This window comes from Dermochelys coriacea, chromosome 19 (genome assembly GCF_009764565.3).
Source record: "Dermochelys coriacea isolate rDerCor1 chromosome 19, rDerCor1.pri.v4, whole genome shotgun sequence".
NCBI lineage: Eukaryota > Metazoa > Chordata > Testudines > Dermochelyidae > Dermochelys > Dermochelys coriacea.
Genome location: NC_050086.2, coordinates 14,720,844 through 14,742,892, shown reverse-complemented (window position 1 = coordinate 14,742,892; position 22,049 = coordinate 14,720,844). Strand labels below are relative to the sequence as shown.

At 46.3% G+C, this 22,049-nt stretch overlaps 1 protein-coding gene across 1 annotated transcript in view; it reads left to right on the top strand.

Annotated features, from left to right (window-relative positions):
* LAPTM5 (lysosomal protein transmembrane 5) overlaps nt 1–21,541 on the top strand; it is a 51,211-nt gene extending 29,670 nt beyond the window's left edge. The window contains exons 6-8 of the mRNA XM_038377768.2: nt 350–445; nt 19,405–19,495; nt 20,861–21,541. Coding sequence (XP_038233696.1) covers nt 350–445; nt 19,405–19,491 — 183 coding nt within the window. The 3' untranslated portion in view covers nt 19,492–19,495; nt 20,861–21,541. The remainder of the gene's footprint in view (nt 1–349; nt 446–19,404; nt 19,496–20,860) is intronic.
* The last annotated feature ends 508 nt before the right edge of the window (nt 21,542–22,049 follow it).

Genomic DNA, 22,049 nt, shown 5'->3' with positions numbered 1-22,049 from the left:
TTTGCCCACAGAGATGCCATTACACATATCCCTATCAGAGTGGGTGCAATTAAAGGTGGGGGCTAGATCCAGTCAGGATTAATCAAAGCCCCAATTCAGGCCAGGAAGCACTGGCAGACACCTGGTTATCAACAGGAAATGAAAAACTGTCCCTTATGGATTACTACTCTCCCACTTCAGCAGAACCAGAATGTTTGGTCCTTTAACTCATGAAAGCTTTCCCTGGTAACAGGGAAAACAAGGAATGTGTCTCCAAGGAATCAGACCAAAACTGTCAACTGATTTCATTTGGCCCTTGATGTTGGAATAAAGACATATGACTATCATGGGCACTTCCCTTTCCTTTCAGAGCTTCCTGCCAAGCCAGGAGAAGTTGTCTTCCGAGGAGTATGCCAAAGTGATGATCACCTTCACCATCACATTCATCGCTGTCCTCCTCCTAAAGGTAACCCGCCATATGCTGGAGGGTAGGGATAGGATACAGAGGGACCTAGACAAATTAAAGGATTGGGCCAAAAGAAATCTGATGAGGTTCAACAAGAACAAGTGTCCTGCACTTAGGACGGAAGAATCCCATTCACCACTACAGACTAGGGACCGAGTGGCTAGGCAACAGTTCTGCAGAAAAGGACCTAGGGGTTACAGTGGATGAGAAGCTGGATGTCAATCAACAGTGTGCCCTTGTTGCCAAGAAGGCTAATGGCATTTTGGGCTGTATAAATAGGAGCATTGCCAGCAGATTGAGGGACGTGATCGTTCCCCGCTATTCGACATTGGTGAGGCCTCATCTGGAGTACTGTGTCCAGTTTTGGGCCCCACACTACAAGAAGGATGTGGAAACTTGGAAAGCATCCAGCAGAGGGCAAGAAAAAATGATTAGGGGGCTAGAGCACATGATTTATGAGGAGAGGCTGAGGGAACTGGGATTATTTAGTCTGCAGAAGAGAAGAATGAGGGGGGGATTTGATAGCTGCTTTCAACTACCTGAAAGGGGGTTCCAAAGAGGATGGATCTAGACCGTTCTCAGTGTTATCAGATGACAGAACAAGGAGTAATGGTCTCAAGTTGCAGTGGGGGAGCTTTAGGTTGGATATTAGGAAATACTTTTTCACTAGGAGGGTGGTGAAACACTGGAATGGGTTACTTCGGGAGGTGGTGGAATCTCCTTCCTTTGAGGTTTTTAAGGTCAGGCTTGACAAAGTCCTGGCTGGGATGGTTTAGTTGGGGATTGGTCCTGCTTTGAGCAGGGGATTGGACTAGATGACCTCCTGAGGTCCCTTCCAACCCTGATATTCTATGATTCTATATTGCCTGGTGTCCCAGGAAGGCCGAGCAAGAGTTTGCTGCCTCATGAGACATGAGGAATTTGCTCCTCCTCTCCAGTCCTGCCATTAGAGTCACTTACTGAGCTCAACAGGTGCTGTGTACGTAAAGCAGAGCCTAGATACTGGAGACAAGTGTAGGAGAGAGGTCTGAGATTCAAATGATTCTGTTCCCTATCTCTGCAGACTGCAGATATGAAACAAAACCTCTCCAAGGCTCCATCTCTCCCCACTATTTATAGATGACACCAGCACATGAACCTCCAGGAGCTTCATGAGTTGGGAACAAAAGATGAGGGACACTTTGGCGGTTTTCAGAGTAGCAGCCGTGTTAGTCTGTATTCGCAAAAAGAAACGGAGAACTTGTGGCACCTTAGAGACTAACAAATTATTAGAGCATAAGCTTTCGTGAGCTACAGCTCACTTCATCGGGGCATCCGATGAAGTGAGCTGTAGCTCACGAAAGCTTATGCTCTAATAAATTTGTTAGTCTCTAAGGTGCCACAAGTTCTCCGTTCACTTTGGCGGTTGTGTGCCAAAATAAATCACATCAGTACACAGTGGATCAGATTCTTGGCTGGTTAAAATTGGTATAGCTGCACTGACATCAGTGGAGCTTACTCCAGTTCACACCAGCTGAGCTGGGGGGCTGGGGCTGCCCTAACATGTAATTAAAAGCCCACCCACTCCTAAACCCCCCTGGCCTTTTAGAAAATCCTTTTGCAGTGGAGTTTACTAATCATCTGTTGATGGCTCAGCGAACAGGTTTTTAATTGACTAGTTTCAGACCATTTCAGAAAACCACAGACATCTCCAGCTATTCCAGCAGATGCTACCTGAATGAAAATGCTATTTTCAAGTGGAGATTTTTTTTTTATTAAGATTCTTCCCAGGCAGCCAGACTAGCCAATATGAAGCACAATGTCTTATCTGATTGCACTCCTGACATGACTTCATCATATCTTTTATTATTAGCAGAGCAGGGAATGGGGCCTGAGGGCAGTGTAGAAATCTGACTGGCAGGACTGGCATAGTACTAAGGGCATTCCAGCAGAACGCTTAGTGCCCCTGGCAAATAGAACTCGGCTTGAGTTTACTACATGGTTAGCTAGATGGGTATGCAACATATCATGGATTTTTACCACAAAGCTTTCCTCCTCATGTGCTGGAGACCATAGACAGAAGGGTATGTGAATGTGACTCAACTCCTCTGAGATGGGGCAGTATAATGCCAGTGTGTGTGTGTGTGTTACACCAGTAAAATCCAGACTTCAATGGAGCTATGCCAGTCTGCACCAGGTGAAGATCTGGCCCATAGTGGCATGAATAACTCTTAAATTGTGCATGGCTAGGGCTGGTGCTCAGTGAGTATCTGGTTTCTTTGCTGTGGGATGTGATAGTAGCAACTGAATTCAACATGGCCACTTGCTCAATGAGTCATTGTGCTTGAGAGGAGTCGAAACACCCTGGGGTTGAACTTCAGCTGGTACAAATCAAGATTAACTTCAGTGGAGTCAATAGAGGTACTCAGGTGCTAGTGAGAGGAGACTTGGACCCTACGAGGTGGGTAGTGTCACAAATAGATTTCCACAATGTGTGCCATACGAAGGGGAATCCTGAAACTTTTGCCTGTTGTAATATGGGGTCACTGCATGTAAGAGGTTGAGCATGGCTGGCGTCATCATCACCATGTGGCACGTAGGGGCCCATTGTGCTAGGTGCCATACAAACAAAGAACCAAATGATGGTTCCTGGCCCAAAGAGTTTACAATCGTAGACAAGAAACAACAGATGGGTACAGAGAGGGGATTACAAGGACCTAAGATATAAACATATTTTATCACATCCCTGTGAGGCATCTCAGAGCTTGACTGATCTCACTGTTAGGAAGTTACATCTGCTTCTCAGATTAAATTTACCTTTGAGGGGGCTCTCGCTCACCATGGCAATGACAGGTGAATCTGACTGCAGATTGACTGCTGTCAATCTGACTGCTACTCCTGACTGACAGCATAATGCAACGCTGCTCCCTGAAATTGACAAAGACATGTCACCTAGAGCTCCACAATCCGGATGCTGTGATATTCCCTTCACTTTCCTCTGGTGCATAATGACACTGAGGGCTGGATGCAAAAGCAGCCGTGGCTATTCAAATAAGGGACAAGTTCCAAGCGATAGAGTTTTGATGAGGACCATGGTTGCAATGGAAATATTGTAGATCTAAAAAAGGCCATTTGGTCCATTTAAGCTCATCAGTTTCAATTCACCGTTTCCCCTCCAGGAAAGCATCTCAGGGCCCCCTGGGCCAATCCAGTATCTTTTTGCCCTCAATTGCCTTGCCTAATGGCCCATTGCAAGCATTTATTGTCCTTCCATTCAAACATCGTGGTTCCTGTATATCTGGTGCCATCTGTTCACCTTCTAACTTGACATTACTGCCCCATAGCTCTGTCCTCTACAATCCATTCCAAAACAAAACATACCGTGCAGGAAAGCAGGCTATTGGCGAGAGAAGAGAGGGTCATGACTAGGGCCCTACCAAATTCACAGTCCATTTTGATCAATTTCATGGCCAGAGAGTTTTAAAATTGGTCAATTTCATGTTTTCAGTTGTTTACATCTAAAACTTCACAGTGTTTTAACCGTGGGGGTCTCAACCCAAAAAGTACCTGGAAGTGGACCTATCTCCCCCTCTTCCCCCCCCCCCCCAAGCTGCCATGCAAGGGAAGGACAAGTCCTGTCCCTCCCCAACCCAGCAGAGACTTGCAGCTAGGAGCCCCCTGGCTGGGGCACTCCCAGCAGCAACAGGGAGATCAGATTTCATGGGGAAGGGCTTATTTCATGGTCTGTGACACATTTTTCACAGCCGTGAAATTGATAAGGCCATAGTCGTGACACATGGGTTCTATTCCGCTGTATGCCACTAACTTCCTGTGTGACCTGTAGCAAGTTGCTTAACCACTCTGTGACTTGAGTTTCCCATGTGCAAAGTGAGCCAGACGGCCTGGTGGTGAGGGCACTAGCCTACAATGTAGAAGACGTGGGTGCAGTTCCCTGCTTTGTCATAGATTTCCTGTGTGATGTCGAGCCAGTCACTTAGCCTCTGTTAGCCTCAGTTACCCATCTGTGAAATGGAGCACAGGAAGCTAAATATATTAAAGATGGGCAGTGCTTTATGATCTACAGATGAAAAGTGCTAGATGTTATACTTATCTATCCCCTGGGGCAGGGAGAGGCGATCATTATCAAGTGCTTTGAGATCCTCAGATGAAGAAAGTCTTAGAGATGCAAAGTGTTGTTGGTATTATTAAAATTATTGCCAATTGTTCAAGTGATGCTATACAGGCTTTTCTGGGGATGATGGGTGTACAGGAGAGGAGGAAAACAGAAGGCCAGAATTGCAGAGCATCCCCTTCCAAAGCCTTATATTTCTTCCCCAACCATGTACACTAATAGATACCTGGGTCTGAGGAAGACTTAAATATGCTGCATCATAAAGCTAACTAGCTTCCCCTCCACCACCCACAGGGAAAAGGGCAGAGGAGCTATCAGAAACAAATCTGCAGGCATGGTGGGGGATGGGAGGCAGGTGGGGATTTTAACGTACTTTAAAATCAATTGTCGGTGTCATTTCTTATGACTATTAGTTCTTTATTAGCATGAGATCAGGCGTGGGCAGTTCAACACCCCCTCAACACCCGGGAAGAATTAGTAGGGGAAGCAAAAGTGGATGGGAACCTGGGAGGCAGTGACCATGAGATGGTCAAGTTCAGGATCCTGACACAGGGAAGAAAGGAGAGCAGCAGAATACGGTCCCTGGACTTCAGAAAAGCAGATTTTCACAACCTCAGGGAACTGATGGGCAGATCCCCTGGGAGAATAACATGAGGGGGAAAGGAGTCCAGGAGAGCTGGCTGTATTTTAAAGAATCCTTATTGAGGTTACAGGGACAAACCATCCTGATGTGTAGAGGAATAGTAAATATGGCAGGCAACAATTTTGGCTTCACAGTGAAATCCTTGCTGATCTTAAACACAAAAAGAAGCTTCCAAGAAGTGGAAGATTGGACAAATGACCAGGGAAGAGTATAAAAATATTCCTCAGGCATACTGGAGTGAAATCAGGAAGGCCAAATCACACTTGGAGTTGCAGCTAGCAAGAGATGTAAGAGTAGCAAGAAGGGTTTCTTCAGGTATGTTAGCAACAAGAAGAAAGTCAAGGAAAATGTGGGCCCCTTAATGAATGAGGGAGGCAACCTAGTGACAGAGGATGTGGAAAAAGCTAAGGTACTCAGTGCTTTTTTTGCCTCTGTCTTCACGAACAAGGTCAGCTCCCAGACGGCTGCACTGGGCAGCACAGCATGGGGAGGAGGTGACCAGCCTCTGTGAAGAAAGAAGTGATTTGGGACTATTTAGAAAGCTGGACGAGCACAGGTCCATGGGGCCGGATGCGCTGCATCCGCGAGTGCTAAAAGAGTTGGCAGATGTGATTGCAGAGCCATTGGCATTATCTTTGAAAACTCATGGCGATCGGGGGAGGTCCCGGACAACTGGAAAAAGACTAATGTAGTGCCCATCTTTAAAAAAGGGAAGAAGGAGGATCCGGGGAACTACAGGCCAGTCAGCCTCACCTCAGTCCCTGGAAAAATCATGGAGCAGGTCCTCAAGGAATCAATTCTGAAGCACTTAGAGGAGAAGAAAGTGATCAGGAACCGTCAGCATGGATTCACCAAGGGCAAGTCATGCCTGACTAATCTAATTGCCTACTATGATGAGTAAACTGCCTCTGTGGATGAGGGGAAAACAGTGGACGTGTATTCCTTGACTTTAGCAAAGCTTTTGACACGGTCTCCCACAGTATTCTTGCCAGTAAGTTAAAGAAGTATGGGCTGGATGAATGGACTATAAGGTGGATAGAAAGTGGCTAGATTGTTGGGCTCAACGGGTAGTGATCAATGGCTCCCATATCTAGCTGGGAGGCGGTATCTAGCGGAGTGCCCCAAGGGTCGGTCCTCGGGCCAGTGTTGTTCAATATCTTCATTAATGATCTGGAGGATGGCGTGGATTGCACCCTCAGCAAGTTTGCAGATGAAACTAAACTGGGAGGAGAGGGAGATACGCTGGAGGGTAGGAATAGGATAAAGAGGAACCTAAACAAATTAGAGGATTGGGCCAAAAGGAATCTGATGAGGTTCAACAAGGACAAGTGCAGAGTCCTGCACTTAGGATGGAAGAATCCCATGCACCGCTACAGCCTGGAGACCAACTGGCTAGGCAGCAGTTCTGGAGAAAAGGACCTAGGGGTTACAGTGGATGAGAAGCCGGATATGAGTCAACAGTTGCCAAGAAGGCCAATGGCATTTTGGGCTGTATAGGTAGGGGCACTGCCAGCAGATCAAGGGACGTGATCGTTCCCCTCTATTCAACATTGGTGAGGCCTCCTCTGGAGTACTGTCTCCAGTTTTTGGGCCCCACATTACAAGAAAGATATGAAAAAATGGAAAGCGTCCAGCGGAGGGCAACAAAAATGATTAGGGGACTGGAACACATGAGTTATGAGGAGAGGCTGAGGGAACTGGGATTGTTTAGTCTGCGGAAGAGAAGAATGAGGGGGGATTTGATAGCTGCTTTCAACTATCTGAAAGGGGGTTCCAAAGAGGATGGATCTAGACTTTTCTCCATGGTACCAGATGGCAGAACAAGGAGTAATGGTCTCAAGTTGCGGTGGGGGAGGTTTAGGTTGGATATTAGGAAAAACTTTTTCACTAGGAGGGTTGTGAAGCACTAGAATGGGTTACCTAGGGAGGTGGTGGAATCTCCTTTCTTTGAGTTTTTAAGATCAAGCTTGACAAAGCCCTGGCTGGGATGACTTAGTTGGTGTTGGCCCTGTTTCGAGCAGGGGGTTGGACTAGATGACCTCCTGAGGTCCCTTCCAATCCTGATATTCTATGATTCAGCCTATTGCCAGATTGCCAACAATGAGAATTACATGACATGCATTCACTGCAATTGCTGTGCTCCTGGCATGCCTTCCCCTCAATTCAGTCCAATGCTATCTGGGCATGGTGGCATAGAGCCATGTCCCATTACATCTGACAGCACCTTGGCTTTCCCAACCCGCTCCTGGTGCTTGCTCTGCATTATTTTTCCCCACGGCTAGTGCTGTGCTGCTGGATGGGTTGAAGAGACTGGGTAACCAACTGGGACTGTCAGCCTGCTTCACTGCCTAGGGGAGCTACAAGTGACAATGTAGCTCTGACAAGAAAATGAGCCGCACAGCCATTGCTCTTTGGCATGCATCGTCTGAGCACCCGGGGGTCTGCAAATCAGAGCAGGGGTCTATAAACACGTTGCAGACAGCTTACACTTAGAATGCTGCCCTGGGTTTTAAGATTAAATGCAGGTAACTCCCTGCAACTTTAGCAAGAGTCGGAGATGAATGAAGAGCTGAAGTGACCATGTTTGGGCCTTCTAAACTTTCCGGTAAGGTCATGAGCAATATTTGATATAGCCAGGGGGAGAGATATCAAAGAGCTTGTGTCAGATCTCCTGTGGAATCCACCTGAAAAACCTCTGGTGTATCTGGGTGAGAGGAGGACATTTGCTTTCATTCTGATGCTCTAGGGGCCTAGTCTGTAGAGATTTCACAGGTTTCAGGGCCTGCTCTTGTCAGTTCCTAGGCACCGTCAGCACCCAGCAAGGTGCAGACCTTAAAGGGCTACAGTTTGTCCTACTGCAGATTAAGTCAGTTGCCTGAAGGAAGAGTAAGGCTATAATATTGGGCTGTACATACAGCTAGAGTGGTATCTTGCCCCGAGATACATGCACAATGCTCCTGCTGAAATCAGTGGGATCCGCACTCTCCAAGAGCGCTCCTGGAAGGATGCTCAAGCTATTCTGACCTGTCTGGTAGGCTCCTTCCCCGCTTCTTTGGGGTGGTCAGCACACTTGGTGGTGCTAGAAGGGTCTGCAATTGTTGCTGGTCCCTTTGTGGGGGGACATAAGGAGGGAGAAGCTCCCCCTACTTTCTCCCTGTCATCCACTACCCCATGGCCAAGCACAATCTTCCCCATAACCAGATGAGACTCCTTGCTTCTGTGCTGTGAGCATTATAGCTCCGTATTTCCAGGATAGATGGAGTGTGTCAGAAATGTTCTATGCACCAGCCACCGGTGGCGTTGAAAGAAGAAGGCAGCCAATATTTTACCTTTCCTGCCCAGGTTCATGTCCACAGTTTCACTCAGTCGGTACATCTACACAGACCATGCAATCATCTGATCCAGCAGACTTGAGCTCATGCCAGGGCACTAAATGTAGCCGTGTAGATGGTGCGGATTGGACTCTGAAGCCTGGGGAGAGGGATGGACTTCAGCCTGAGCTGGAGCTTAAAGCGCTGTCTACATAGATATTTTTGGCACAGTAATGTGAGCTCAAGTCTGTCAACCCAGGCTGGGAGGCTCGATTCCGTGGGCTGTGTAGACATATAGAATGAGACCCTAGTGTGGAGGCTCTGAGTGACACTGAGGAGTTGTCTTAGGAGACAGGTCTCCTAAGACCTGTCTCTTAGCAACCCCCTAAGGTCTATGCCCTGCAAGCCTTTTCCTTGCAAATAAACATGTGCTCATGCTTCTCTCTTCCTCAGTGGCTAGAGTGACCAGATCCTGAATCTGCTGGGATTGTTCCAGTTTGCTGAGTCAGTCCCATTCTTGTGGCTGGGCAGTGAGGGGTTTGATCCAAATGTCATAGACCTGGCCAGTCCCATCTCCTCACTCACAGCTCCCTACACTCTTCCATAGCTCCCATCTCCCTCCACCAGTCCGTCAGCTAGTGATAAGTGCTCAGCCCTTTCCTTGCCTCCTGTGACTGTCACAAGGCCCCACTCCTGGCTAGCATGCCTCCTGGCACCCAGGTCGGGGAATGCCGCTCTTGCTGTGCCAAGTTGTCCCTTTCTGGTAACATGGCCCTCCAGCCAGGTCATCCCTTCCAGGATTATGGAGTCCAATTGTCTGAATGTCGTCTCCAACTGGTGTTCAGCCCCAGCTCAGGCCTTTATGCCACTAAGCCAGGGGCTGGCAGAAGAACCTGAGCCTGCCCCATACCGAGTTCCAGCTCGGGGACCCTATAACCAGCAATCCAGGTCCTCAGTCCCCATCTTTCCCTGAGCTCCTTCCTACCCTTTAGCCTTCTCTATGTTTTCTTTCCAGCTTCTAGGTTTACCATGGGAACTTACACTACTCCCATGGTGCCGTCACTCCCTCCTAGCCTTGTGTCAGACTCTTTACTCTAGGGCAGGATCCCAGTGCTTCCCCTCCCACTTGGCTTGCTCTGGGTGACCTCCCTCCTCCCGGGGAGTAGCTGTAGGCTCCTGTCTTTGAAGTCCTCTTTCTGCTTTCAGTGTCCTGGCTTTATCCTGTTCCCCAGCCCTTCCCCTGCTGGCCTTCTCTCTCACGGGTGATGCCAGGTAACCTAACTGGCCTCTCGTTAACCCTGTCAGGGCTGGGGGCGGGCCACACCCCTCACATCATCTAGTTCATCCTCCTCCCACCAAAGGCTCAGAACCTCCTGAGTCCCACAACTCCTAAGACAAGCTCCCCAACCCCTAACCAAACTGCCCGACAGCTGATAGCACCCTCCAGTTGGACCCTCACCCACAATGCAAAGGAGCTTTAGGCTGTGATTTCATAAGGCTCCTAAGGGAGTTAGGTGCCCAAGCCCCATTGAATGTGGATGGCAGATATGTGCCTAACTCCCTTTGGCCTGGCTTGAATGGCTTATATTCCATCATCGCTGTTAGGCGTGAAAGATGGTTTAACTGGTTTCTAACCACCAATAAAACTGCCCTCCGCCACCCTGGCAAATTACAAGAGGTAGTTGGATGCAGGCCTGAATTTAAAGCATCACACTTGGCATTTGGGCTCTGTATTGGTTCGTCCTACTTTAAACTCCCATTTTGAACTCCATTTTCAAGGACATAGTGGCAGGCCTCGAATTTTGCTTCCTTCTTTATTTGCAAACTGATATTTCCCTGAGTGATCCTAAGAATGGATGACCCAGAATTCAGAGCCTAACCTGGGCATACTTGATATTTTTCAGACACAGTCAGATTTTTTTAGGGGAAGATTCCGCTGTCACTGAAACTGGCTGAAATTCAGGCAAACTCCATCATCCATCATCTCCAGTGCAGATATCCCAGGTGGAGCTGATATAATGGATTGCAGGCTCTGTCCAATAGGTGAGGTTGCAACGGAATCTAAGAGATTTAGGTGCCCAAGTCCCTCCGAATTTCAATGGAGTCTCTCTCTGTTACACTCTCTATTTCAGAGTATTATACTGCCACTCACTAGCATAGCACGTTCCATGTAAAATCAATAGCAAAGTCCTTAGTGGAATTCATGGAGCATCTGGCACTTTTCCCTTTTTGGGTAAAAACTCTGCTTAGGGTGGGATCTGGGGGGTGGCGTTGGTTGATTGTTTCAGGGTAATTGTTTTGGTTGGTTGTTTGGTTGGTGTGGGTGTATTGGGTTGAAGGGGTGTCAATGGTGGGATTTATGAGCAGCAGGCAGGGGCATGTGTTAGGGGGTGTCAAGGTTCCCTCCCCACTCTGAACTCTAGGGTAGATGTGGGACGTGCATGAAAGACCCCCTAAGCTTATTCTACCAGCTTAGGTTAAAACTTCCCCAAGGTACAAACTTTTACTTTTTGTCCTAGGATCTTATGCTGTCACCACCAAGCCTGTTAAACAAAGAACAGGGAAAGAGGACCAATTGGAGACGTCTTTCCCCCAAACTCTCCCAAGCCCTACATCCCCTTTCCTGGGGAAGGCTTGATAAAATCCTCACCAATTTGTGTAGATGAACACAGACCCAAACCCTTGGATCTTAAGAACAAAGAAAAAGCAATCAGGTTCTTTAAAAGAAGACTTTTAATTAAAGAAAAGTAAAAGAATCACCTCTGTAATCAGGATGGTAAATACCTTACAGGGTAATTAGATTCAAAACATAGAGAATCTCTCGAGGCAAAACCTTAAGTTACAAACAGACACAAAAACAGGAATATACATCCTATTCAGCACAAATTATTTACCAGCCATTTAAACAAAACAGAAATCTAACGCATATCTAGCTAGATTACTTACTAAGTTCTAAGACTCCATTCCTTTTCTGTTCCCGGAAAAAGCATCACACAGACAGGACAGACCCTTTGTTTCCCCCCACTCCAGCTTTGAAAGTAAACCTGTCTCCTCATTGGTCATTCTTGGTCAGGTGCCAGCGAGGTTATCCTAGCTTCTTAACCCTTTACAGGTGAAAGGTTTTGCCTCTGGTCAGGAGGGATTTTATAGTTCTGTATACAGAAAGGTGGTTACCCTTCCTTTATATTTATGACACGCATCCCAAATCACAGATAGGGTGAAACACTGGCTGTGATTTCTTCCTGGAGCTCTAGGAGACAAACAGAGTTAATAAGACACATGCACCTATAAATATACTACCAAGTATATAAAGACTAACAATATTTTCCACATCTCAAGGATGATTTTAACCAGTTGCTTCTGGGAAACTTTCACGGGAGAGTGCATCAGCCACTTTGTTAGAAGCTCCTGAGATGTGTTGGATGTCAAAATCAAAATCTTGGAGAGCTAAACTCCACCGAATAAGTTTTTTGTTATTTCCCGTGGCGGTATGAAGCCACCGTAGCGCCGCATGGTCGGTTTGCAGGTGGAAACGCCGTCCCCAAACGTATGGGCGTAGCTTTTCCAGAGCCTAGACAGTGGCGTAACATTCTTTTTCACTGACTGACCAGTTGCTTTCCCTCTCAGACAGCTTCTTGCTGAGAAAGACTACAGGCTGGAATTCTTGATCCGGTCCTTCCTGCATTAAAACTGTTCCCACACCACATTCAGACACATCTGTGGTTACTAGGAACGGTTTGTCAAAGTCTGGGGCCCTTAGCACAGGGTCAGACATGAGTGTTGCTTTAAGCTGGTTAAAGGCCTTCTGACACTCTTTGGTCCATTGAATGGCATTTGGCTGTTTCTTTTTGGTTAAGTTGGTCAGTGGGGTGGCGATTTGGCTGTATTGCAGTATAAATCACCTATAATATCTAGCCAAGCCTAAGAAGGATTGGACCTGTTTCTTTGACTTTGGGACAGGCCACTTTTGGATAGCATCCACTTTGGCCTGTAGGGGGTTGATAGTTCCTTGACCCACCTGGTGTCCAAGGTAAGTCACTCTGTTTAGGCCTATTTGACACTTTTTAGCCTTATGAGTTAGTCCTGCCTCCCTTATGTGCTCAAAGACTTTTTGTAGATATTCCAGGTGTTCTGCCCAGGAATCCAAAAATATAGCCACATCGTCAAGGTAGGTGAGTGCATATTCTCCTAATCTCGCTGGGAGACCATCTACAAGTCTTTGGAAGGTGGCGAGTGCATTCCGCAGCCCGAAATGGAGTACATTAAATTCAAACAGCCCGACATGTGTGGTGAAGGCTGATCTTTCCTTGGCGGATTCATCTAGTGGTACGTGCCAGTACCCCTTGGCTAAGTCCAAGGTAGAGATGAACTGGGCCCATCCCAGTTTCTCTAATAGTTCATCTGTGCGTGGCATTGGATAGTTGTCTGGGCGAGTCACAGCATTTAACTTATGGTAGTCCACGCAAAAACATATCCCCCCATCTGGTTTGGGAACTAAAACCACTGGAGATGCCCATGCACTGCCAGAGGGGCAGATTAACCCTATCTGTAGCATATACTGGATCTCCCGTTCTATAGCAGTTTTAGCTTGAGGAGACACCCGGTAAGGTTGAGCTCTAATTGGGCAAGCACTACCTGTGTCAATGGAGTGGTATGTCCATTCAGTCAGTCCAGGGGTGACAGAGAACGTCAGCACGTAGCTAGTGCAGAGCTCCTTGATCTGCTGTCGCTACTTATGCCCAAGGGTCATGGAGAGGTTCACCTCTTCCATGCCACCATCGCTTTTCCCTTCGTAGTAGACACCTTCAGGCCACTCAGCGTCATCTCCTCCCTGGGCTGTAAACTGACAAACCTTTAATTCTCTGGAATAAAAGGGCTTTAGAGAATTAATATGGTACACCTTAGGCTTTTGGTTTGAGGTGGGGGATGCTATGAGATAATTAACAGTTCCCAGGAGCTCTTGGACCGTGAATGGCCCTTCCTATGACGCTTCCATCTTATGGGCCTGGAACACCTTTAAGACCATGACCTGGTCTCCTACTTTGAAGGAACACTCTCTGGCATGTTTATCATACCAGGCTTTTTGCTCTTTTTGAGTATCTTGTAGGTTTTCTTTAGCAAGGGCTAAAGAGGCTCGGAGGGTGTTTTGAAGGTTGGTTACAAAGTCCAGAATGTTAGTTCCTGGAGAAGGCATAAACCCCTCCCATTGCTGCTTCACCAACTGAAATGGCCCCTTAACCTCGCGGCCATTTACAAGTTCAAATGGTGAAACCCTAAACTGGGATGTGGTACAGCTCTGTAGGCAAAGAGCAACTGCTACAACACTAGGTCCCAATCATTGGAGTGCTCATTACAAATTTACGTATCATGGCCCCCAAGTTCCATTAAATTTCTCCACCAGGTCATTTGTTTAATGATGGTAAGGGGTGGCAAACAAGTGATTCACTCCATGAGCTTCCCAAAGGCTTTCCATAGTTCCTGCCGGGAAATTAGTTCCTGCATCTGGGAGGATGTCGGAGGGCCAACCTACTCTGGCACACACTTTAGCCCTGGTGTTGCTTAGAGCCACTGCTTCCAGCTGTCGGGTGGCAAAATCCATGTATGTACTGCTTTCCTTTGTAGGTCTTTTTTCAGAAAAGGACCCAAAATATCCACAGCTACTCGCTGAAATGGAACCTCAATGATAGGGAGTGGCTGGAGAGGGGCTTTGACCTAGTCTTGGGGTTTTCCCATTCTTTGACATATCTCACAAGACCGGACATAGGTAGAAACATCCTTGCCCATTCTCTCCCAGGGAATGACCTCCCCAAACAGTCTTTGGTCCTGTTCACCCCAGCATGGCCACTAGCATGATCATGGGCTAAGCTCAAGAGCTTTACCCAGTACTTAGTTGGAACTACTAACTGTCTCTGATGGTTGCCAGTCTTCCTGGTGTCCACCAGAAAGAGTTTCCTTGTATAAAAGTCCTCTTTCTACAACAAACCTGGATCGATTAGAAGAGCTGAGAGGCAGTGGGTTGCTCCGTGCCGCCGTCTCAAGCTCTCTGGAGGCTTTCATCTGCTTCCTATTTGGTCTGGAACTGTTCCCTTGAGGCTGGAGACATCAGTTCCTCACTGGATTGTGGATCTGGGCTTGGTCCCTCTGGAAGTGATGTAGGGGATGGGGCTGTTTCCGTTAACTGTGAACCGCTTTCCGCTGGTGCACTACATTGGGGTTCAGGCTTTGGCTGAGCCTCTCATATAGGGTTATCTGCTGCTTCTGGTGCAGGTTCGGTGGGGCCCTCTGGTATTGGTTGCAAGTACTGGATTCAGTGCTGGCAACTGGTTCTGGTGCTGGATGATAAGGTATCTGGAGTGTTCCTTGGGGTTTGTAGTTGGGGCCTTGGGCGCCCCCGGTAGTAGGGTGTGGTCTGAAGTTTGTCCCTTCTGGTATTCTGCTCCAATTGCGACCAGGATTATTCCTCTCTCCTCCCTCCACCCGTTTTGTTCTGGTTTGCCCCTTCTGATATTCGCCCTAACTGCAACTAGTTTTTTTCTTTTCTGCCACTTCCACCCATTGGCTCCAATCTCCTCCACCTCGATTACAGTTTTGGGCTTCCCATCTAGGATGTATCTTTCTATTTCCTCAGGAACACCCTCTAAGAACTGCTCCATATGCATGTAGGAAGGTTAAATCTTCTGGAGATTTAACACTTGCTCCTGACTATCCAAGGCATCCCAAAGTTTCACAGTGTGGTAGGCATGTCTGGTAAATGACACGTCTGGTTTCCACCTTAGGGCTCTGAACCGCCAATGGAATGCTCAGGTATTACCCCCATTCCGACTCTCGCCTCGGTTTTAAACAGTTCATACTGTTCATGTGTTCCTTAGGCATTTCAGCTGCCACCTCGGCTAAGGGTCCACTGAGCTGTGTCCTCAACTCTACCATGTATTGGTCTGTGGAGATGCTGTACCCAAGGCAGGGCCTTTCAAAGTTTTCTAAGAAGGCCTCCGGTATCATCGCCTGCCTTGTAGATCTGGAACTTTCTGGGATGGGAAGTGGTACCTGGAGAAGGATTGCTAGGGTTTGTTGGTATATTCTTTCCTTCTCCATCTCCAGTGCATGCTTCCTCTCTTTTTCCTTCTCCTCCAGTTCTTTTTCCCTTGCCTCCATAGCTTTCCTGTGGGCAGCCTCTAGGGCTTTTTCTGCCTCTTTCACTGCCTCCAGTCTGGTTAACTCCAATTTGTGTTGTGCCTTGGTTTCTGTCATATTTGCCTCTCTGTTTTTAACTAACTTTACACCTGAGAGTTAGAAAGAAAACAACAAAACAAAACAAAACAAAAAAACCTGGCTTGTAAAATTTTGTTGTGCTGTAACCTGATACCTATGTTCTCTGATAGTGATTGTCAGCCTACAGAAAAATCCTTTAAAAAAAAGCTAAAACCTTTGTCTCCAAGCAAATAGATAGAAAATCCCTCTAGTTGCTCTTAGCTTAAAAAAACAAAACAAACAAAAAACCCTCTTCAGGTCTGTGAAAAACTTGTGAATTTCCCTGCAGGAGGTTAACTACCCTGCCTTGAGGTAGAGAAAACTCCAGCTCAAAAAGACAAATCCCTTTTGTCTCTGCTCTGGCCTCCAGGCAGAGACAAAAAACTCTAACTGCTTTCAACTTAAAACCTGCTTTTAAGCAGCCCAAAGGAAAAAAATGTCCTTTTAAAATCTGTGTTTCTGGTTCAAATTGATCCCCAAAAACTCAAATTGATCTCAAAATGATCCCACCGCTCTGCCACCATGTCAAGGTTCCTTCCCACTCTGAACTCTAGGGTACAGATGTGGGGACCTGCATGAAAAACCCCCTAAGCTTAATCTTACCAGCTTAGGTTAAAAACTTCCCCAAGGTACAAACTTTTACCTTTTGTCCTTGAACCCTATGCTGCCACCACCAAGCGTGTTAAACAAAGAACAGGGAAGAGACCAATTGGAGACATCTTCCCCCAAAATATCCCTCCAAGCCCTACACCCCCTTTCCTGGGGAAGGCTTGATAAAAATCCTCACCAATTTGCATAGGTGAACACGGACCTAAACCCTTGGATCTTAAGAACAATGAAAAAGCAATCAAGTTCTTAAAAGAAGAATTTTAATTAAAGAAAAAGTAAAAGAATCACCTCTGTAATCAAGATGGTGAATACCTTACAGGGTAATTAGATTCAAAACATAGAGATTCCCTCGAGGCAAAACCTTCAGTTACAAAAAGACACAAAAACAGGAATATACATTCCATTCAGCACAACTTATTTACCAGCCATTTAAACAAAACAGAAATCTAATGCATATCTAGCTAGATTACTTACTAAGTTCTAGGACTCCATTCCTGTTCTGTTCCCAGCAAAAGCATCACACAGACAGACAGACCCTTTGTTCCCCCTTCCCCCCAGCTTTGAAAGTATCTTGTCTCCTCATTGGTCATTTTGGTCAGGTGCCAGCGAGATTATCCTAGCTTCTTAACCCTTTACAGGTGAAAGGGTTTTGCCTCTGGTCAGGAGGGATTTTATAGTTCTGTATACAGAAAGGTGCTTACCCTTCCCTTTATATTTATGACCGGGGGCTTATTCCTTCACACACTTACTTCCCTGGTCCTTCTCGCATGAACAGAGAACAACAATACCTGAAGTCCAAAGGTGCAAACAATTCAATGTTTATTGGGGTGAACTTCCAGCAAGCATGATTCCATTTCCTTCCTTAGTGTCCCCCTTCCCAGCTCTGACACCACAGAGCCTTACCTGTGTCCCTGTTCCCATTCCTGCCCTTATCAAAACATGATTCCAATCCCCATTCCCTGTTCCCATTCCCCCCCACACTTCCTGATTGACTTCAGACTATATAGTAAAACTTGAGTTCTGCTTAGCTATACCTTAACCAATCATTCTACTGAAATTTAACCAATCAAGCCAAACATATTGTAACATGATTATTTAACCAATTATATCCCACCACCTTAATTAGTTTACACCCAGCAAAATTAACTATACAGCAGACGGAAACAATCAGAGAACATAGATTATAGGGAAATGGAAATGGGAGCTACAATGATAGAACAACACAGAAATGAGGATTTCACATCCCAGCTATTGATAAGTGAGTTCTTGTCGGACAGGATGCTATCAAACTAAGTTTCCTTTTACATCTTCTAGGCACTTCCTTTTCTCCGGAGGCAATAGGCATTATCAGGACAGGATTGTATCCTAACAGCCCAATAGCACCTTCTTTCAATGTGACTAGTTTGGGATGTGAGGAGGTGACCGGTCGCTTCCCAGCTTATGGCTGCCTCTGTTGCTTAGCCAAAGGCCTTAGCCTAAGCACAGGGCCTCAGACACATGTCTCAGTAAGAGAAGGCCCTTATACCGGCAGACAGTGATTTTGATTCTTTCTTTTATACCTCTATAACTAGCTAAGTGATAAGAATATGCCTAAATTCTTAGAGTATAGGCCTTTACAGATAGGCCTGAATATCTATATCCTAACACCAGGGTTGTGAAGTGCCATTGTTACAGCACAAAGGCCTTTCCAAGAAGAGGGTTTGTAGCATTTCCTAGAGATGCTCAGGCTCTGGATTCACCTGATCTCCTTTGGAAGTTTGTACCACAGCTGGATCCCCTTGACTGAGAATGTTTGGTCTCAGCTCCCACATGCTTTGGCCTCAGCTTTGTGATCTGCGTTGTCCCAGAAAAGTGCATTTATCTCAGTAGTTTCTGATTTGGGCGTCTAATTCCCTCAGACTCTTTTGAAAATCCCATCCTTAAGTCTTTTCCTGACACTCTGGGGCTTATTTCAAAGCACATTCCAAAGCTCATTTTAAAACACACGCCAATAAAATAAGAGATGTATGACTTCGCCTCACTGCACATAGTAAAGCAAATGTTTATTTAATACGGTACGTTGTCTTGGGCCGCAGTCTGTCAATTGATCCATTTTCCTAGAAAAATCTTATTTATTTCATCTTGTAAAACTCTCCAAGGCCAGAGGCTATTTTACCAGAAATGGAACTAATGAAAGTATAATAAATGGAATGGGCAGAACTTCAGGTCCATTCCTGTTGGAAAGAGTCCTTCGTGTTTCTCCTGGAGGGCTGAGAGGCAAAGGTTATGGCCCACGGTGCTTTTTCTGGGCTGCCCCACTCAGGAAAAAAAATAAAAAAAAATACATTGACCTGCCTCCCAGTTTTGGACTCAGTTCTGCTGGCCAATCTTGTCCCTGATCCATCAAAGCCTGAAAGCACTTGCTTGACTTTAACCATGTCACCTTGCAGAATCAAGACAGGTGTGGCAGGGGCACAAGAATAGGGGGCGCCAGGGGGCCCTGGTCCCATCACTTTTCACTGGCTATAAGGGCAAGCGATGGAGGGGGGAGGAACAGGAGTGTGGGGGGTGGGGTCTTGGGGGGAAGAGGTGGGGTGGGGGCAGGGCCTGAGGGAAGGAGAGGTGCGAGGGCAGGGCTCCGGCACAAGGAGCAGTGCAAGGGTGGGACCTCAGGGTGAATGGGTGGGGCGAGGGTGGGGGCTTGGGAAGAAGGGATGATGCGGGGGCTCAGGGAAGGGGCAGTGCAGGAGGTGGGGCCATGGTTCAGGCGTCGGTGCGCCCCCCCCCCACACTTTTAGGGAGCTTTCGGCACTCCTTGGGCCACTCAGAGGTGGGCATTCAACAGAGCAATGCTTCCATGTCCCAGGTGAAGGACCCACAGTGAGACAGCTGCATCAGGGTTCCAGAGAGTGTGGTGGACAGTACTTCAGGGCCTCCAATTCACAGGAAGAACAGCAGTTCAGTGACAGATCTAGGGCAGTACAGCAGTGACTGATTGTTGTCAGGAATGAAAAGGCAGTAATGCAAGGACAAACCTCTTTTCCCCTTTGATTTTCAGGCCTACATGTTCAAATGTGTCTTGAGATGCTACAAGTACATTAAAGGCAGCAAGAGAGGAGGTGAAAGTCATGCCAGAGTTTGCTGAGAAGGTGAGAAGTTCCGAACGCCAGCTCCTGGTGTCCATCACAAAAAGGCAGAGTCTGGATGGAGATGGGGCTTAGCAGCAAGCATAATTGAAGCTTCCATTAACCACCATTACAGGTCTGATTCACCCCCACATTACTCCAGTTTTAATGTGGTGTAAAACGATTTAAGTCAGTGGAGTTACACTGGGATGCATGAAAAACTGGAATATTGTAGTGCTGAATCAAGGCTTCTCTATTATAGAAGATATTGAATGTGAACCAATGCAGAGCTGTCTTGCGAATCTACGGGCAGCCTGAATCAGTTGTCTAAGGCCTTGTCCTAGCAAGGCACGTGCTGAACTTTGAGAATATAAGCAGTCTCGCGGAAGTTAGGACTATGCACTCATTAGGACTATGTATTACCCAGTGCTGTTGATGATGCACAAAAAAGAAATAGACTCCTGCTTGTACTTGTTAGGACTATGCACATGCTTAAACTCAAAGGTAAGTACTTTTCTGGATAGGCATCTAAGTGAGCTGTGACACTTCCCCATTCATTTTAATGGGGTGTTAATGCCAAAGCCTAACTGGAATATTTTCAAGTGTTTCACAGCTGACCATTTTAGCAGAAGCTGCTCTGGGATTGTGTGTGTAGCCGCTGGAAGGCCACTCCAAAAACATAAGGACACGCCATAAAAATAGATCGAAAATCAAGATTGTTGAAAAGCAGTAACCTCCCTACCCCCTGCAAAAAAAAATACCCCTTACCCCCCAAAAAAGTTGTGAAAAATTGAGTTGAAACATTTTTGTTGTTTTTGTGTCTCAAATTGGAAATTTCAACCAATTCTAATAATTGTCCAGCCAGAAGAGTGTGGAGCCCAAACACCGTGGCTCTGACTCTTGTGGCTGGACTACATAGAGGCTTATGAATTTGCTACTGTTGTTGCACTAACAGAGCTGGGTCATCTAGCTCAGGCTGTAGCATTTTCTGTCTTTTGATTCAGAGGTTCTGGATTCAGTCCTTAACACATGCCTTCATTTTCCAGTCCTCTGTCCTTCATAAGCCTTGTCGCTCCTACCCCACTCCTTTGCCCTGGGGAAAGAAACACACACTAGGTAGGTTTCAGAGTAGCAGCCATGTTAGTCTGTATCCGCAAAAATAAAAGGAGTACTTGTGGCACCTTAGAGCCTAACAAATTTATTTGAACATAAGCTTTTGTGAGCTTCAGAAGTGAGCTGTAGCTCACAAAAGCTTATGCTCATATAAATTTGTTCAGCTCTAAGGTGTCACAAGTACTCCTTTTCTTTTTACACACTAGGTAAAATTCAATTGAAACATTTTCCTGTTTCCAGAGCAAGTCTGGGACTCTAATGATTTCTTCCTCCCAGGTCCTGCTGCCGTCATACGAGGAAGCCGTAGAACTGTCCTCCAAGGAGTCACCACCACCCTACTCAGGAGTTTAAGCCCCAGCCACTGAGATGGAAAGACGTCTCTGCTGCTATGAATGCCTCTTAGCTCTTGTGCCTCAACTGGCAGATGCTCAGCCTCACTGAATAATGCCTCTGTTACTGTGATAGCGTGCTTATATTGCACCAGACTCACTCTGGTTCAACGGACTTGGAGTTCATAACAATCTCAGTTTCTGCTGTGAAAATAGAAGTGTCAGATCTGATTCTCCTCTCATGCTGGTTTCATCCCAGCACAGCTTGGTTTGCTTCCAAAGAGCTACTCTCGATTTACACCTCTCTAGCTGAGAGAAGAATTGGATCTACAGAAGAGGAAATAGAACCAAAAAAAGCTTTTTGAGGAGAAAGCCCAATTCTGAAATTTAGCAGCTTTTAATGAAGTCCTAAGCAAAAAGGATCAGCAAAATGATGATTCCGAGTGAACTGCACTGCGGGGCTCAGCCTGCCTGCCTATACTACTGAGTAAGAGTGTGTGATCTGGCTGTTGGAAATGCTGGGATCATTACAATATTGCTCTGCCATTTTGCACCTCCAAGTCTTTGTGGTTTTGCTTTTCTTGTGTGATTTGAAAAATGAGTTTAAATAAAAAGCTAATGGCTTCAATCCCTGGCTGTCTGGCGTCTGTAGAGCGCTATCCTTGCAATTGGAGGAACATAGCAAATGAGCAGCTTTCCTCTTAAAAGCAGGTTTAGGTTTATTTTAACTCACTGACTCCAGATCAGATGGGCATCATTTGTAAGTAAAAAGACTCTAACTGCTGGCCCTGCAAACTCCTAAACAATCTGAGATTCTAGCCAGATTTTTTCCTTCTTGAATATCATTGCCAGGGATAAAGATCTGACCAGCCAAATTGTGCTTTCGATACACTTTAGCAATCAATTAAAGTTGCACAGGGGAAACTGATTGGAATGTATCACTCAGTGCTGTTGACCATGCATGAAAGGGAAATAGACTCCTGCTTGTACTCCCAGAGCAGTGTTAGCTCTGCAGAGCTAAGGGGAGTTAAAATCAGTTAAAATTTGATTTTTCCCCTCAAGTTAGCAAAATATAGAGAGAAGATTCCCCAAGTAATAAGATTCCATTTATAGCTAATCATGTTTGCAAGTAACCA